At 41.2% G+C, this 19,725-nt stretch overlaps 2 protein-coding genes across 2 annotated transcripts in view; one reads left to right on the top strand and one right to left on the bottom strand.

The window, feature by feature from the left end:
* Positions 1 to 19,725, top strand: part of socs2 (suppressor of cytokine signaling 2) — a 267,878-nt gene that overhangs the window by 92,527 nt on the left and 155,626 nt on the right. The gene's annotated exons all lie outside the window — the stretch shown is intronic.
* On the bottom strand, positions 1,982 to 18,976 carry wnt16 (wingless-type MMTV integration site family, member 16; the record flags this gene model as incomplete). The annotated part of the gene is made up of 4 exons (XM_080421170.1): positions 1,982 to 2,452; positions 8,289 to 8,641; positions 17,625 to 17,854; positions 18,885 to 18,976. The coding sequence occupies 4 exons, from the start codon at positions 18,974 to 18,976 to the stop codon at positions 1,982 to 1,984; spliced, it is 1,146 nt and encodes a 381-aa protein (XP_080277296.1).

Raw genomic sequence — 19,725 nt, forward strand, 5'->3', positions numbered from 1 at the left:
GGCAATTCAAAAATAGCAGATATACAAGCTATGAGCTTGTAGATCTGCTATTTTTTTTAATTTATCGTGGAAACTTTGTGCAAATCTTTGAATATATGTTTTAAGACGAAAATGTTTAACTCTGATCTGTGCTTCTGGGAGTCCCTGGAACAACATATTTTGAGATGGGGGTCCGCGGCCAAATACATATAATTTTGGGTGGTCCTTGACATGGAAAAGTTTGAGCACCACTCATATAGCGACATAAGTTTTTCAGAAAACTGTTAGGACTTAGAAGGCATTTGTAGAATTCCCCAGAAGCAAAGATTTGAGTTACAAATGTTTGCTTTAGACACATTTTCACGATTTTTCTAAAATAGCAGATCTGCAAGCTCATAGCGCGGCACTCGGTGCCGCGCTATGAGCTTGTAGATCTGCTATTTTTGAAGAGCCAAAGAAATCAAAAAATGACACCGATTCTTTCCCGGTCTAAATGGGTTAAAATATTGTATCAGTTGATTCTCATCCCTGCCGAGGAGGATCTAGTTTATTTCATTTACTCATCAAGCCGATCTAAAGCCACATTGTGATTATCATGAACTAACCATGTGCGGAGAGAGACCTACGGACAGTATGCTATAAGCTCATAATGCTTCATTTTGTTCGTTTGCGCATTCGGTGTCGCGCGCACCGAAAACAGCAGATCCGCAGGCTTTTACATCGTGAGCTTGTAGATCGGCTACTTATTTCCGGCGAGCAACAAGGTTTAAATCAGTCTTAAGATGCAGTCCAGGTGCAACAGGCCATCTGGCTTTCCCTTTTTGTACTTCCTCTCAGACAGTGTTCTCCTCCAAGATCACATGAAACCCTATCGCCAGAGCCTCCGTCAATCTGCTGTACTTTCTCTCAAGGTCAAAGCTCTGGAGAGGAGAGTCTTGTCCGGCATCGTATGTACTTAGAACTCCCCTGGAAAACGCTGGAGGCGAGGAGGAGGAGGAGCGTTCGCAACAAGATCTTGTTCTCAGAAGAACACTCATTGTCCCTGTTGTCAACCCGGACGTCCCAGTCCGTTCGGAAAGTGTAGAAATACTGATGTCCGACTCCTCAGAGAGGCATGGAGGTGTGTGTGTGTGTGTGTGTGTGTGTGTGTGTGTGTGTGTGTGTGTGTGTGTGTGTGTGTGTGTGTGTGTGTGTGTGTGTGTGTGTGTGTGTGTGTGTGTGTGTGTGTGTGTGTGTGTGTGTGTGTGTGTGTGTGTGTGTGTTTCTGTCAGTGGTGGAAAGTAACTTAAGTATACATGTACTCAAGTACTGTACTTTTTTTCTGGGGTATTTGTACTTTACTGGAGTATTTCCAATTTCCAATACTTTTACTTCTACTCCACTACATCTCAGAGGCAAATATTGTACTTTTACTCAACTGCAATCATTTGAAAACTTTAGTTACTGGAAATAAACATACAGTAACAACTTCAGCCCTATATATATACATTTCGGCCATTTGAAAATAGCCGATCTACAAGCTCACAATGGGCCGCGATGCGACGCATTGTGAGCTTGTAGATCGGCTATTTTCAAAAGATTGGTATACATTTGAAAACTTTAAATGGGACATTTTGCATAATGAGCATATATAATCAAGCACATTTTGAATTCCGGACTTTTACTTGCAACAGAGTAGTTCTACACATTGCAGTATTGATACTTTTACTTAAGTAAAATATTTGAGTACTTTTTCCACCACTGGTTTCTTTCGACGTGTGTGTGTGTGCGTGTGTGTGCGTGTGTGCGTGTGTGCGTGTGTGCGTGTGTGTGTGTGTGTGTGTGTGTGTGTGTGTGTGTGTGTGTGTGCGTGTGCGTGCAGTATGTCCTGTTGCATGCATGACATGGAGAAAGCGAGGCCTGCACCACACGTATGTGTCTGGAAACAATGCACAGAATGTGTGCAGGCATGCTCGGAGCGCAACGTCTCTCTCGCCCCCTCGAATCCTTATCCGCGTTCCCCTCATTTACACGTGTGCATGTCGTTCATGCTCTCGCAGCGCCGGCAGCGCACGTAGCAGCACCACACGAACTTGCACTCGCAGCGCTCCACGTGGCGCACCACGTGCGTGTTGTAGCCGCGGCCGCAGCACAGCAGGTTGCAGCCGTCGGGGCCCTGCGAGGCGCGGTTGCACCGTCGCCCCCTGGTGCCCGTCACGCCCCAGCGCTTGTCCTCCAGGCAGTAGTTGGGCGACTTGGCGAGGAAGACGAGCTCCTGCTTCTCGATGGGCACGCGCCGCTGCTCCCTCTCCTTCCTCTTGGCCTTCCGCTTGCTGTGGGCGCGGTCCAGCACGTGCACGCTGCCCTCGTAGCGCTCCTTCAGGTGGTTGCCCACGCGCTCGAACGGCGCCATGGTGCGCCAGCACGTCTTGACGGCGCAGGAGCCCGATACGCCGTGACACCGGCAGTCGGTGGACATGGTCTTCTCGATGGCCTTTAGGGATGAGGAGGAGGAGAGGGGGAAAAGGTTTCAGCGGACATGTACATTGCAACACAGTCTCACTCCCAAGAAGTCACTTGTTGACTTTTGTGCAGAACCCCTTCCAGTCACATTGTGACTGGAGGGGGTTCTGCACAAACCGGCCTCAAAAGTCATGATATGACTTTCGGGGCTACATTTGCATGTTTTACTGCTAACAGATGGGAGCATTGCTCATTATCAGTGGTGGAGAAAGTACTTGATTTTCTGATTTAAGAAAAGCAACAATACCATCGTGTAGAAATGCTCTGTTAGGGCGCGGTCACAACGCACTTTTATTTTACCTCTGGGGCAGAATCTGCCAATGCTTTGTCAATGCAAATGCGTGGATCCGCGAGAAAGATGCGCAAGACCATGAATCCATGCATTTGCATTGACAAAGCATTAGCAGCAGTCGCGTAACGAGGCAACAGTATGCCCCGACGCGAGGCGGTCACAGCGGGCCCTCATGAACGCGCATGCCCGGACAGCGCGAACATTTTGCGGTTATTAGTGGTTTCTGATTATTTTTTCGCGGGTTTGTGACGGATTTCGGGTACATAAACAACGGTTTTGTAACAATGTTAAGGGGCACACCCAGGTTTATTTTTTAATTCATTTTTTTTTTATATATAATTTTTATTTTATTTTTTGGGTGGGGATGTGCCCCTAACGTCATGGGCCCCAACGCAACCGCGTTGTCTGCGTGACGGTAGTGACGCCCCTGATTAGCAGATTCCGCCCCAGAGGTAATATAAAAGTGCGGTGTGACCATGCCCTAACAAGTAAAATGCCCTAACAAGTACCAAAAGTACCAAAGTTTTTTGGAAAAAGCTTATCTGCTGTTTTCAAATAGCCTATGTATAGAATAGGGCTAAAGTGGTTAATGTATGTTTTATAATATAATAATTTATATCTGTAAAGTAACTTGTAACTAAAGTTGACAAATAATTGTAGTGGAGTAAAAGTATAATATTTGCCTCTGAAATGTAGTGGAGTAGGAGTAAAAGTATTGAAAATTGGAAATACTCCAGTAAAGTAAAAAAGTAAAACGTACAGTACTTGAGTAAATGTACTTAGTTAATTTACACCACTGCTCATTATTGCCCAATATACATTGTTTGCTGTTGATTGACTGTACATATGTTTAATTGTACAGTTTAATGTTTAATTTGGGCTATCTTTATTTTTCATACTACTTTTACTTTTACTGTATCTTTATTAAACTTAGTTGTGTCCCTCTACTCTTGGCTGTAGCTGTTCTGTGTTTCTTGCTTACTGCAGGCTGTGATGACACCTGAATTTCTTCTGTCGATTAAAGGGATAGTTCGCCCAAATTGAATTGAATTCATTGATATTTTTTTGTTTTTGTCTCATTCCTAAGCCAATAATTTGATGACCAGCGAACCGTTAGGCAGCGGTTCCGGTAGGAGACACAAAGGAGACTCTTTGTGGCTCCTACCGAAACCGCTGCCGGTCATCAAATTATTGGCTTAGGAATGCGACAAAAACGGGGCACGTGGCGCAGTCGGTAGCGCTGTCGCCTCACAGCTAGAAGGTCCTGGGTTCGATTCCCGCCGGGGAGGCTGTGGGCGCTGGGGGCGTGTCTTCTCCTCCGCGTCATCAGTGCCCATACCCTAGGTGGGGTTGGTGAAAGGGCCTACTCTGTGTGGAGTTTGCATGTTCTCCCCGTGTCTCCTAGGGTAGTTAATACCCTCACAAAAACATGTAGTAATCCTGGTCGCTATACCGCCTCCCCCATGACAGCCGGGGCGCCTGATGGAGGGGAAGGGGGTTGGAATAACGTGTTCCTTCCACGCGCTACGTCCTACCAGGGAAAACCCCCCCCCCTGTCGGGTGACAAGAAGGTCAGTTGGCTCTCATGCATTGAAGGAAGCATGAGCTCGGCCCTGGCCTCCCTAGGCTGAAGGGGACTGTAGTAGCGCTGGTGTAGGGCAGGTGTAGCGCCCATGATTACTTAGGAAATTGGCACCGGGTGAAAAAAATGGGTAACAAAAATCGCGGGATAAAAAAATAAGAAAAGAAAAAGGAATGCGACAAAAACGAAAGAAATCTCCATGAATTCAAGTCTCCATGGGGTGACTAATCGATAGAAACAAAGTCATTTTGGGGGTGAACTATCCCTTTAAATAAAGGTATTTCTATCTATGTAACTCTTCCTAGCTATTAGTTATTATCTATTATCTATATGGGTGTAGCTACTGAGCAGCAGCGCCCAGCGAACAGCAGTTGTGGGGTTCAAGCATCTTGCTCAAAGGCCCAGGGATCCAACCTGGGGAACCTTCCGGATCTCAGGAGAACCGCTCTATACCTCCCCAGACATTTCCCTTATAAGCGGAAACGGGTTGCTATCTTTATTTGAAGCTCCAGCGCCCGATAGAGCCATGACCTCATGTTGTTACAGTAATAGTTTACATTTCAGTCTCAACACAGCAGCAGGGTGGAGGCAGGAGTCAGGCGTTACTACCCCAGGGTGGAGGCAGGAGTCAGGCGTTACTACCCCCCGGGGGCCCTATCCGCACTTAACCCTTTAAGACCGGGAACGCATCTGTGTCATTTTTACATTTCTTTGGGCTATTGAAAAAAATAGCAGATCTACTATTATTTTTTTTATCTTGAAAATGTGTGCAAATCTTTGAATATATATATATACAGTATTTTTAAAGTGAACATTTGTAACTCAAATCTTTGCTTCTGGGGGGGGTCCCTGGAACAAAACATTTTGAGATGGGGGTCCGCGGCCAAATACATATCTAAAAAGCCCACCATGGCCAGAGACAGTGGTCTCTGGGTGACCCCCGTTTTAGCCCCCCCCCCCCCCCCCCCTGCTCTTCTCTAGTTCGGCCCCTCTTAACCTTCCACCTCGGCTTGCGGACGCACAGTGGGAAAAGACTGTAAACACACACTGCTTTCTTTGTACTCCAGAAGAGGTGTGTGTGTGTGTGTGTGTGTGTGTGTGTGTGTGTGTGTGTGTGTGTGTGCGCGTGTGCGTGTGCGTGTGCGTGTGCGTGTGCGTGTGCGCGTGCGTGCGTGCGTGCGTGCGTGCGTGCGTGCGTGCGTGCGTGCGTGCGTGCGTGCGTGCGTGCGTGCGTGCGTGTGTCAGTGGTGGAAAAAGTACTTACCAAGCTATTGGTATCAAAATATAGTACTCATTATACAGAACGTCCCATTTCACAACTTCAAAATATGTGAAAATATGGGTGCGTGTGCGTGTGCGTGCGCGCGTGTGTGTGTGTGTGTGTGTGTGTGTGTGTGTGTGTGTGTGTGTGTGTGTGTGTGTGTGTGTGTGTGTGTGTGTGTGTGTGTGTGTGTGTGTGTGTGTGTGTGTGTGTGTGTGTGTGTGTGTGTGTGTGCGTGCGTGCGTGCGTGCGTGCGTGCGTGCGTGCGTGCGTGCGTGCGTGCGTGCGTGCGTGCGTGCGTGCACGCGTTGAAAATAAGTGTACTTCTGTGTGTGTGTATGCCTGTCTAAAGATCGGTGCCTGTAACAGTGTTTTGTCTGTTGTCATTTTGCTCTGGGTGTGTTTACAAGGGACATTCTTTTGAGTGAATTATTGGCAAGAAAACATCAATACCACTGCCGTGCCTCTCCCAATTACTCAATATGGATGAGATGAGCTGGACTTATTGCAACTCTGATTCCGTCACTCATATCCTCCCATTCTATTATGTCCTCATTGCTCTTGTACAGTACAAGAGCAATGAGGACATAACAGAATGGGAGGATATGAGTGACGTGAGTGAGTGAAAAACAAGAAGCAGCCAACTAGTACAAGTTGTACTAGTTGGCTGCTTCTTGTTTTTCACTTTTATGTTTTCGGATGAGAGGGCACAAGCACATTTCCAGAGGCGTAGAGTGGTGGAAAAAGTACTCAAATGTTTTACTTAAGTACAAGTATCGATACTGTAATGTAGAAGTACTCTGTTACAAGTAAAAGTCTGGAATTCAAAATTGAATTGAGTAAAACTATAAAAGTATTGGTGTCAAAAATAAATATACGTAAAGTACCAAAAGTAAAAGTACTACAATTTTTGAAAATAGCAGATCTACAAGCTCACAATGCGTCGCATCGCGACGCGTTGTGAGCTTGTAGATCGGCTATTTTCAAATAGTCTATGTATAAAATATGGCTAAAGTGGTTATGTCTGTTGTATAATAAGTAATACTTTATATCTGCAAAGTAACTAGTAACGAAAGTTTTCAAATAATTGTAGTGGAGTAAAAGTACAATATTTGCCTTTGAGATGTAGTGGAGTAGAAGTAAAAGTACTGAAAATTGGAAATATTCCAGTAAAGTAAAAAATACCTCAAAATTGTACTTCAGTACAGTACTTGAGTAAATGTACTTAGTTACTTTACACCAGTGCTTGTACTAGTTGGCGTTTCTTTTTTAGTTTTTCACTTTTATGTTTTCGGATGAGAGGATCTAAGCACGTTTCCAGCGGCGTCGTGCACGTTGTAGAAGTAACTCTTTTAGACACTCTGCGCGGAACTTCTGGACCCCTGTTATTTCTAAACTCGGCAGAGAAGAAAAAATCTCATGACTTCAGTGCGTTTCCCGTTGCTCCATGCCGTGAAGCATCGCTTTGCTTTCATTGGTCATGAATCCATTAGGACCGGGAACGCATCTGTGTCATTTTAAGATTTCTTTGGGCTATTAAAAAAAATAGCAGATCTACAAGCTCATAGCGCGGCACCGAGTGCCGCGCTATGAGCTTGTAGATCTGCTATTTTTTTCTTTTTAATCGTGAAAATATGTGCAAATCTTTGAATATATATTTTTTGAAAGGGAACATTTGTAACTCAAATCTTTGCTTCTGGGGATGTCCCTGGGACAGCATATTTTGAGACGGGGGTCCGCATGTCATTTTGGAGGGTCCTTGACATGAAAAAAGAACCACTGATATTATAGCAACAACAAGTTTTTTTTTTTTAAACTGTTAGGATTTAGAAGACATTTGTACATTTGTAGAATCCCCCCAGAAGCAAAGATTTGAGTTAGAAATGTTCGCTTTAAAATATATATTCAAAGATTTGCAAAAAAAAACGTCACGATTTAAAACAAATAGCAGATCCACAAGCTCATAGCGCGGCACTCGGCGCCGCGCTAGGAGCTTGTAGATCTGTTATTTTTGAATAGCCAAAGAAATATAAAAATCACACCCTGTGTGAAGTGGGCGGTGTCTTCCTAGCTAACCACAATACTGAATGGAGTCAACCAATCATGTACAGAAAATAAATACATTTATTGAAACACTCTTTATGATGGACAAAACCATAACTTAAAAAAAACAAATTTATGGGTTTTTTTAAGTTATGGTTGCTTATATAGGGCTATGCACATGTGTCATGTGACACTGGCCAATCACAGTCCTGAATAGATTGTGATTGGCCAATCACAGCGCAGGATAATTGTACAAATTTCCAAACCTCACTTTTAGGGGCGGTTTCACTGCCCAAGATATTTGTACATTTTTCCAAATCTCACTTATAGGGGCGGTTTCACCGCCCAAAAATAACGTGTAAGTAACGTGTACGTCAAGAATTTTAGTATTTTTTTCCACCACTGCACAATAGGAATCCAGACACCTGCCTCTCTCTCTCTCTCTCTCTCTCTCTCTCTCTCTCTCTCTCTCTCTCTCTCTCTCTCTCTCTCTCTCTCTCTCTCTCTGTGTGTGTGTGCTCTGTGTGACATATGTTGTGTGGCAGAGGGATGTCTGTGTGTATAAATACATATCTATGAGAACACGTGCACACCCCCTCCCTCCCCGCCCCCAAACCCCTCTCTCTCACCTGTCGCCCGGCCTCGCTGTTGTGCTGGTTCATGGAGAGCAGGCCGTACCCCCCTCCTCCCCCTCCCCCTCCCCCTCCTCTGGCCGAGGACGACGAGGACGACAGGTTCCTGGCCCCGGTGTTGTCTATGAACTTCCGGCTGAACCACGTGCCGTAGTGGATGTGGTCCGAGCAGCCCCCCCAGTGCCAGCCCTCCTCCGCCGCGGCGGCGGAGGAGGAGGGGGTCCCCGGGGGTCCCTGCAGGCTGGTGTCGCAGCCGCACTCCGTCATGTTGCCCTGGCTGCAGGCGCGCGTCACGGCGTGGACCAGGCCCGCCGCCATCACCGCGTAGATGAACGCCGTCTCCTTGGTCCCTGTGCCCCGCCACGTATATACATCCACCCCAGGGGAAGAAGTAACGTTAATTTACATGGGACCAGTGGCGGGAAAAGTACTCACATGTTTTACTTAACCCATTAAGACCTGAGGCCGCTTCTAAACATTTTCTAAATCCTAACAGTTTTTCGGAAAAAAATGTAAAAAAAAAAATTCACGATTTTTCAAAAATAGCAGATCTACAAGCTCGTAGCGCGGCACTCGGTGCCGCGCTATGAGCTTGTATATCTGCTATTTTTGAATAGCCTAAAGAAATCTAAAAGTGACACAGATGCGTTCCAGGTATTAATGGGTTAAGTAAAAGTATCAATACTGCAATGTAGAAATACTCTGTTAACGCTGTTAACGTCTCCTTGGTCCCTGTAAAAGCGTTGATTTTGACAACTAATTTTGATTTAGTTTTATATTTCAGTCATTTGAAATGTTTTAGTTTTTGTCTAGTTTTAGTCGACTAAATATCATAAGATTATAGTCGACTAAATCTATAGTTGATTTAGTCGACTAAAATGTATGTTGGCGGTGCCTTGGTGCTGTCGTAATGGCTGATTTTACACTTGGTTGCATGTTGAAAATAGACGATCTATAGAGCTCACAACGCGTCGTGCTGCGACGCGTTGTGAGCTTGTAGATCTGCTATTTTCAGAGCGCAACCAAACATAAAATGACTTGTCCTTTAGTTCTGCTGGATCTCTACTCCACTCGTCCATCACTAAGATTTTAGTCTAGTTTTTATTTGTTGACGAAATTGTCAATATGTTTAGTCTTAGTTTTAGTCATCGTAAACCGTACCTCTGTACAAATTGCAAACTGTTAATAAAGTATTCAATTAATACATTTTTGTTTTGTTTTTTTTGTTAAAAAGTAATCATTGCTACAGAGCATATTTGTTCGGCCACAGGGGTCTCTCCAGCTCTTTAGTAAATAGAATATAGTACATTTTCAGGTACACCCTAAAAAATTTAAGCCAATCAGGAGAGAGCACTGAAAATGCATTTTCTGTTTAATAAAGGGCTGGAGAGACATGGGAGACTCCTTTTACTGAACAAATGAGTACTATCAGAATATAGAGCTATTTAACACTTATTTCAACCAAAGTAAATCACTTACCCTACCTTTAAGTATATCCAAGGATAACGAAAATAGCACATCTACACACTTACAGATAGAGATTCAACATTTTTTTATTTTTTTTTTATGTCTGACAACTCTCACCTATAATGACATGCCCAAAAATAGGGACGCCAGGTTGAAAAGTGGATAAGTAGGACTGGCAGAGGTTTCATGTTTACTGCATACGAATCCTGGCTTCAGTTTGGGAGACTTTGAAAAGGATCTTTATTCATTTAACCCATTAAGACCGGGAACGCATCTGTGTCATTTTTAGATTTCTTTCGGCTACTCCAAAAAATAGCAGATATACAAGCTCATAGCGCGGCACCGAGTGCCACGCTATGAGCTTGTATATCAGCTTTTTTTTTTTTTATCGTGAAGATTTGCGCAAATCTTTGAATATATATATTTTTTAAAGCAAACATTTGTAACTCAAATCTTTGCTTCTGGGGGTCCCTGGAACAAAACATTTTGAGATGGGGGTCCGCGGCCAAATACATATCTAAAAATGTTCTCTAAATCCTAACAGTATGTTGCTATATCAGTGTTGCTCCAACTTTTCCATGTCAAGGACCCCTAAAATGATATGTATTTGGCCGGGGACCCTCATCTCAACATATGTTGTTCCAGGGACCCCCCAGAAGCACAGATCGGAGTAAAAAAAAATTCACTTAAAAAAAAAATATATATATTCAAAGAATTTTCAAGATTTTTCAAAAATAGCAGATCTACAAGCTCATAGCGCGGCACTCGGTGCCGCGCTATGAGCTTGTATATCTGCTATTTTTGAATAGCCAAAGAAATTTAGGAATGACACAGATGCGTTCCCGTCCTTATTGGGTTAAAACGTTTGGCTGGCCGTCGCATTCCGAGCAGACAGGGTTATGGTTGAACAATTATACCACAAATTCATGACACCCTGCTGCACGTCTGCACTGTAATATCTGAGCGTTAATCACTTTAAAAGGAATCAGACCAGATCAGTAAAGATCAAAGATTTACCAAATCCAACTACCGTGTCTGTCGAAAGACGAAAGGCTGACAGAAGGCCCTACGCTTAAATGATTTTGTTTATCGGAACTCACACACACACACACACACGCACACGCACATGCACACGCACACACACTCTCAAGTACTGTATTTTTTTGAGGAATTTGTACTTTACTTGAGTATTTCCAATTTGCAATACTTTTACTCCTACTCCACTACATCTCAGAGGCAAATATTGTACTTTTACTCCTCTACAATTATTTGACAACTTTAGTTACTTACTTTGTAGATTTTGATTATTGTTACAAAACATACAGTAACCACTTCAGCCCTACATGTATATACATTTCCGCCATTTGAAAATAGCCGATCTACAAGCTCACAAGGCGTCGCATTGTGAGCTTGTAGATCAGCGATTTTTATACATTTTGTACATTTGAAAACCTGTGAAATGGGACATTCTGCATAATGAGTACTTTCTACTTTTGGTACTTTTACTCAAGCACATTTTTTATTCCGGACTTTTACTTGTAACAGAGTACTTCTACATTGCTGTATTGATACTTTTACTTGAGTGAAATAGTACTTTTTACACCACTGCACGCGCACGCGCGCACACACACACACACACACACACACACACACACACACACACACACACACACACACACACACACACACACACACACACACACACACACACACACACACACACACACACACACACACACCGTGAGGTGAGAGGCGCGGTAGACACCAGCTCCCATGGGAAAGGGACCTGGCCCAGACGGGGTGAGGGGCGTAGGGTTACACAGCACAGTGTTTGAGGTGGAAGCGGTGATGATGGACAAGGCCTGGCTCCTTACTACCAAAATCTTGTGTTATTTCAGAGTTAAATTAACCACTTTATTAAGCCATTTGCTTCGTTGTATGCTGACAAATTGAGAAAATAGCCGATCCATAAGCCATTTTTGAAAATGTGGACATTTTTTTTATTGTTTTGCTTTGATTCGATTTATTTTATTTTATATGTGAACATTTTTGACATTTTTCTCTCGGCATGCCTAGGGACACCAGGTGGAAAGTGTTTAATCCATTAAGACTGAGAAAGCATCTGTCAACTCATTTTAGATTGTAACCACTTTAACCATTGTTTTATACTTTGGCTATTCAAAAATAGCAGATATACAAGCTCATAGCTTGAGCTTGTATATCTGCTATTTTTGAAAAATCGTGACAATTTGTGCAAATCTTTGAATATATATATATATATATATATATATATATATATATATATATATATATATATATATATATATATAATATCTTTTCTTTTTTTTTAAGCAAAAATACGGCCAAATACAGATCATTTTGGGGGTCCATGACATGAAAAAGTTTGAGAACCACTGCTTATAGTAACATGAGTTTTTTCTAAAAACTGTTAGGATTTAGAAGACATTTGTAGAATCCCCCAGAAGCAAAGATTTGAGTTACAAATGTTTGCTTTAAAAATATATATATATACTCAAAGATTTGCACACATTTTCCTTGATTTTCCCAAAAAATAGCAGATCTACAAGCTCATAGGGCGGCATTCGGTGCCGTGCTATGAGCTTGTAGATCTGCTATTTTTGAAGCGCCCAAAGAAATCTAAAAATGACACAGATTCTTTCCCGGTTTAAATGGGTTAGAGAACAAATCTCAATCCAAACACCTATTGTTAAAGGGGCATTTCGCCAAAAAACTAATGGCTGATTTAGTTGGCGAAGAATCTGAAAATACTAACATACAAAGGATTATGCATCAACAAATCCAGTGGTGGAAAGTAACTAAGTACATGTACTCAAGTACTGTACTTAAAGGGGAAATCCACCCATTTTCAATATTTAACTATGTCATTAATATAGCATAAAGGAGTTGTGTGGAAATAAGAAAAAATTAAAAAAAAAATTAACATTGCAAAAAAATTTAACATTGCAAAAAAATTAACATTGCAAATTACACCATGATGAGTCATCACAGTGTAATTTGCAATGTTAATTTTTTTGCAATGTTAAATTTTTTTGCAATGTTAATTTTTTTTTAAATTTTTTCTTATTTCCACACAACTCCTTTATGCTATATTAATGACATAGTTAAATATTGAAAATGGGTGGATTTCCCCTTTAAGTACAATTTTGAGGACTTTTTTTTACTTTACTGGAATATTTTTTCTATACTTTTACTTCTATTCTCCACTACATCTCTGAGACAAATATTGTACTTTTACTCAACTATAATTATTTGAAAACTTTAGTTACTAGTTACTTTATAGATTTAGATTATTATTACAAAACATACATTTACCACTTCAGCCCTATGTAAACTTTGGCTATTTGAAAATAGCAGATCTACAAGCTCACAACGTGTCGCCATGCGACACGTTGTGAGCTTGTAGATCTGCTATTTTCGAAAGCCTTTTACACATTTTAGACGCATAACCAGTACTTTTACTTTTGGTACTTTAAGTACACGTTGATACCAATACTTTTGTACTTTTACTGGACTAAGTTTTGAATTCCAGAGAATTCAAAACCAGCCAAAAGATTTATTTGGCTGTATAAAAATAGCAGATCTACAAGCTCATACGAGCTTGTAGATCTGCTATTTTTTTTTTTATTGTGAAAATGTTTATAAATCAAATCTTTTTACAAATTCACTCTTTCAGTCTTGTAAATCCTAACATTTTTTTTTTTCCTAAAGTTTTTTTTAATATATATTTTTTTACTTATGTTGCTCATTATTATTATCAATGGTTTTCAAACTTTTTGTGTCAAGGACCCCCAAAATAATATGTATTTGTCCGTGGACCCCCTCCCATCTAAAAAATATTTTGTTCCAGGGACACGATTTTTCAAAGAAATTGCAGATATACAAGCTCATAGTGCGGCACTCGGTGCCACGCTATGAGCTTGTATATCTGCTATTTTTGAGTAGCCAAAGAAACCTTAAAATGACACGCATGCGTTTCCTTCCCGGCCTTAAAGGGTTAAGGGAGCTCGCTCTGATGAGTTGACATGTTTGAAATGTTTTGTATTGTTAGATACGAGTCTGTGAAATGATTACAATGCTGCTGGGAAACGCATGGCAAATATAGCCCAGTGATGGAAGAAGTACTCGGCAGATGTTTTACTTAAGTAAAAGTAGCAATACCACAATGTAAACATACTCTGTTACAAGTTAAAAAAAAGCCCTGTGTTCAAAATTTGACCCGAGTAAAAGTACAAAAGTATTGGCATCAAAATATACTTAAAGCACCAAAAGTAAAAGTACTAAAATATTTGAAAATAGCAGATCTACAAGCTCTACGAGCATGTATAAAATAGGGCTGAAGTGGTTCATATATGTTTTATATAATGTAATCATTTATATCTGCGAAGTAACTAGTAACTAAAGTTTTCTAATAATTGTAGTGGAGTAAAAGTACAATATTTGCCTCTGAGATGTAGTGGAGTAGAAGTAAAAGTACTGACATTTGGAAATACTCCAGTTAAGTTAAAATACCTCAAGATTGTACTTTATTGGAGTAGGTAGTTTTACTTTACTGGAGTAGGCTACTTTCAATTTTCACTACTTTTACTTCTGCTCCGCTACATCTCAGAGGCAAGTATTGTACTTTCACTCCACTACAATTATTTGAAAACGTTAGTTACTAGTTACTTTGTCAAAACATGCATTAACCACTTCATGTGTATTTCGGCCATTTGAAAATAGCAGATCTACAAGCTCACAATCCGTCGGATCGCGACGCATTGTGAGCTTGTAAATCGGCTATTTTCAAAAGATTTGTATACATTTGAAAACTTGTGAAATGGGACCTTGTGCATAATGAGTACTTTTACTTTTGGTACTTTAGGTACATTTTGATTCCAATATTTTAGTACTTTTACTCAAGTACATTTAGAATTCTGGACTTTCACTTGTAACAGAGTACTTCTACATTGCAGTATTGATACTTTTATTTAAGTAAAACATTTTTCCACCACTGGAAGCACTACAGACGTGCAACATTGTCCATGGGAGCATTGGACTGTGACAACTTCAAAGATTTGAACATCATCTGGGAGTTCATTTAACGTGTGATATTCAATACATACTGACAGTCATTTGACACCATCTGCTGTGCCACCAAGCAAGAGTATAAGAAATGTACTCTCTTTAGCTCCTGAATTTGGATCATCCCAGAGGGATAAGTCACCTGGAACGATAGCCTAATTAAATAAAAAATCCTCTGATTCGATTAGAATAAAGTCTAGCTTTTAGAGAGAACATAAAAGGAACATCTGCAGTCATGGGACAACATTCTCAAGCCTCTTAGGCAAAGTTAAACACGTCCTAACTAACTAAATGTGAAACCGTGGTAAAGATAGCGTGAAGAAGTTAACTCTCTCAATAATAACATGCTCTTGCGTTTGTAACTTTCGAGTGAAATAACGGATGCTGACGGATGGAATGTGGAGGCACTGGAGAGAGGTGAGGCGAAAAGCAAAGAGTAATCTCCACGTCAGACCAAACATGGAAGATTTAAGGGATAAAAACCATGCAGGACTGAGATTTCTGGGAGCCAAACTCGCAGGACCTTGGGCCTTGGAACAAGCTTGCTAGAATAAAGAAACCATGTCTTGTGTTACATGTCGACTTGAGGTCTCGAAATTAGTATAATCCCGCTGGTTTTACGGCCGACAGGGCGCAAGGGGTTTCTCTGTTCAAAGAGACACTTGACCGTGGATAAAATGCTGTTGAAACGGATAAACCGGAGCAGATGTGCCCACAGAGGTGTTCTCTATTTGCTGGTTCAAGTGGCTGGGGGGATATAGCCTACACATATTACCAGAGTTGTAAAGTAACTAAGTACATTTACTCAAGTACTGTACTTAAGTACAATTCTGAGGTATTTTTTACTTTACTTGAGTATTTCCAATTTTCAATACTTTTACTTCTACTCCACTACATCTCAGAGGCAAATATTGTACTTTTACTCCATTACAATTATTTGAAAACTTTAGTCACTAGTTACTTTGCAGATATAAATTATTACATCATAAAACATACATTAACCCCTTCAGCCCTGTTTTAGATATAGGCTATTTGAAAATAGCCGATCTACAAGCTCACACGCGACACGTTGTGAGCTTGTAGCCTACATCGTCTATTTTCAAACATTTTAGTACTTTTACTTTTGGTACTTTAAGTATATTTTGATGCCAATACTTTTGTACTTTTACTCAAGTAGCATTTTGAACACAGGCCTTTTGCTTGTAACAGAGTATTTCTACATTGCAGTATTGATACTTTTACTTAAGTAGAAAATGTGAGTACTCTTTCCACCACTGCATATTACGTCCGTAAATCAAATCACCATCTCTCTGAACAACCATGACACATTTTTAGGACTCAAGTCCACCACGAGAAGGGAATGAGTGTTACTTGCATTTGTCTTGACTCAGACCATTGACACAGTCATGCAGTCAAAGCCTAAAACGCATGATTTAAGTTGAAATGGGTAAATGTGTAACAGCTTGATATGTATTTAAATTTGTACAGAGACAAGCATTCGACAATGATTTGTAATAAATACAAAATACACTTTTTTCCCCCCCAACACTTTAAAATTGGGGGTACATTTTAAAGTGCTGTTCATCCATATGTAACTATGAGTGTACACATGTAATAATATTAACCCTTAGGGGTTCATTTGGTTATATTTGTACACTCAGAGTTAAAGGTGCAGTAAGTGATTTTATTTTGTTAAAATAAGTGTTAAATACTAAATAGCTCTATATTCTGATGTCTATGTCTTTGTTCAGTAGCAGTGCGTCCCCCTCAGTCTCCCTGTCTGTCCAGCTCTTTAGTAAACAGATTATGCATTTTCGAGTCAGGATACCAATTTTATCCAATCAGCAGAGAGAACTCATACAAGATACAGGATAAGTGAAACCGGAAGTGATGGCAAAATTGGAACTGGAACACTATACAATTGAAGCTGATAGATGGATACTCTCTCCTATGATTGGATGAAATTGACAACCCACCTGGAAATGTATTTTCAGTTTTTCAAAGAGCTGGAGAGACAGGGAGACCCCTGTTAACAAACACTCATACTATCAAAAATATAGAGCTTATTTAACCTTTTCACACACACATTTTTTTATTATTATTTTAGGCAACAAATATCACTATAGCCTACCTTTAAATGAACACTCGGGATTTGTACAGTGCATGAGTTTACTTTTACTTCTACTCCACTACATCTCAGAGACAAATATTGTACTTTCTACTCCACTACAATTATTTGAAAACTTTAGTTACTTTGTAGATTTGGATTGTTCTTACAAAACATACATTAACCACTTCAGCCCCCATATACATTTCGGCCATTTGAAAATAGCAGATCTACAAGCTCACAATGCGTCATGATGGACGCATTGTGAGCTTGTAGATCTGCTATTTTCAAAGATGTTTTACATTTTATACATTTGACATTTCACAAGTTTACACACACACACACACACACACACACACACACACACACACACACACACACACACACACACACACACACACACACACACACACACACACACACACACACACACACACACAAAATAGCCGATCTACAAGCTGGTAGATCTGCTATTTTCAAAAGATTTTCTAAATACATTTATACATTTGAAAATTTGTGAAATGGGACATTCTGCACAATGAGTAGCCTATACTTTCTACTTTTGGTAGCCTACTTTAAGTAGGCCTACATTTTGATGCCAATACTTTTGTAGCCTACTCAAGTACATTTTGTGAAGCCATATAGTCTGGTCTTACCGCTGGTTGACTCGTAGCCGAACGCAGAGTGACCCTTGGCGGCGGTGGAGCAGTTCCAGCGTTCGTGCTTGAACTGGGTCTGGCACTCTGCGATGCCCAGGCGCGCTCCGTCCTGGATGCTGGACAGCAGGAACGGCCTCCTCCTGCACAGCTCCTTCTGCTTGTAGGTCAACGGGAGGTTGGAGCAGCCGAGTTTCTCCGGGACCCCCACGGATGTGATCCCCAACCACCTAGATGAGGAGGAGACACATGAAATAAACTAGTTTCTCCGGGACCCCCCACGCGGATGTGATTTCCAAACCATCTGATTAGACCAGTGGTTCTCAAAGTGGGGTCCAGGGACTCTCAAGGTTCCCTGAGGGGGGGGTCTAAATTGACCCTTACAAGTCTGTAACTCTGGCAGTGTACAAATGGAACTAAATGGACCCGTCCATTTGTACACTGCCAGAGTTAAGGGGGGGTCACTGCCAGAGTTAAGGGGGGGTCCTTGAAATGTAAAAGTTTGAGAACCACTGGATTAGACCATAGTTATTATAATGGATGAGACACATCAAAACCCCATCATTACCAATGCACCCCATGCTGTGCGTAAATTGGCTATTAAGTAGGCTATTAACGCAGAGCGCGCGGGTGCGCCTACGTTGCTAGTCACTGAATTGAGCGCAAAGGTTTTGTTTTTTTTGTTATCCTATTTGACCTTGTATTTGAACTGTACTTTCATGTGCTTTTTTTCTGCAAACTTCTAAATAAAGTATTCAATCAATCAATCAATCAATGCTTTGCCAATACTATCACCCACTGACAGTGGTGTGTAAAGTAACTAAGTATAGGCTACCTACATTTAGTTCAGTACTGTAGGCTATAAAGTACAATTTTGGGGTATTTTTACTTTCTTCAGTATTTACAATTTTCAATACCTCAGAGTCAAAGGCTTATTTTTACTCCATTACAATTATTAGAAAACTTTAGTAATACTTTGTAGATTTTGATTATTTTTAACGATTTTATGATCTACAAGGCAAGCTCACAACGTGTTGCATCGCGACGCGTTGTGAGCTTGTATCTGCCATATGATCTTAAGTTGGAACACTTTAAATGGGACTTTCTGCATAATGACTACTTTTACTTTTGGTACTTTTAAGTACATTTTGATGCCAATACATTTGTAATTTTACTCAAGTAAAATGTAGTAGGCTACTTTTCCCACCACTGCCCACTGACGAGATAAATACCCACATGTTCATGATATACTGTACTTACATCCAGCTGGCTTGGCAGCAGAGGGGATAGAGGGAGAAGGGTAGGAGAAACAGAACGCAGATCTGATGTACTCCACAGTGCTTCTTCTCCATTGCCTCTTCATCTATAGAAGCGTATGTCCATATAGTAGTGTGTGTCCATCCATGGACAGCCTGGTCCCTGATCGGCTCTCTCTCATGCTAAAAAAAACCCCAGTCAGTTAATCCTCAGCAGCGCGCTTTACCCAGACTGATGCGATGTACAAGTAAAGGGTTTTCCTCCGTACGACTCCTCATGGTGACTTTTACGCATGATGGCGATCGATCAGCCCCCCTGATGGCTGCTGTAGGGAACTCATCGCGCCGTTTAAGAAGTGATCCACATGCTCAGTGATCTAGTGGTGATCTGGTGTCTGTCCTGAGAGTCTCCAGACTATAGTATTGATGTGGGTCTGATGGGGAGAAGCTTATAGGCACCAAGGAGAGATGCCTGTCTCTCTGATGCCGCGGCGCTGCTCCATGCAGGCTCCCTATTGGACCATCCTTCAATTCATATTCAGCAGACGTCAGTCCAGTGGTGTCCAAGTATCTAAGTATATTTACTCAAGTACTGTCTGTACTTAAGTACATTTTTTTTTAGGTATTTCCAGTTTTCAGTGCTTTTACTTCTAGCTACTCCACTAACATCCCAGGGGCAAATATTGTAGCCTACTTTTGACTCCATTACAATTATTTGAACACTTTAGTTACTAGTTACTTTGTAGATTTGAATTATTATTACAAAGCAATGCCTTATAACCTCTTCAGCCCTATTTTATTTAAACTTTGGCTATTTGAAAATAGCCGATCTACCAGCTCACAAC

This window comes from Gymnoscopelus braueri, assembly GCF_963280865.1.
Source record: "Gymnoscopelus braueri genome assembly, chromosome: 23".
Classification (NCBI taxonomy): domain Eukaryota; kingdom Metazoa; phylum Chordata; class Actinopteri; order Myctophiformes; family Myctophidae; genus Gymnoscopelus; species Gymnoscopelus braueri.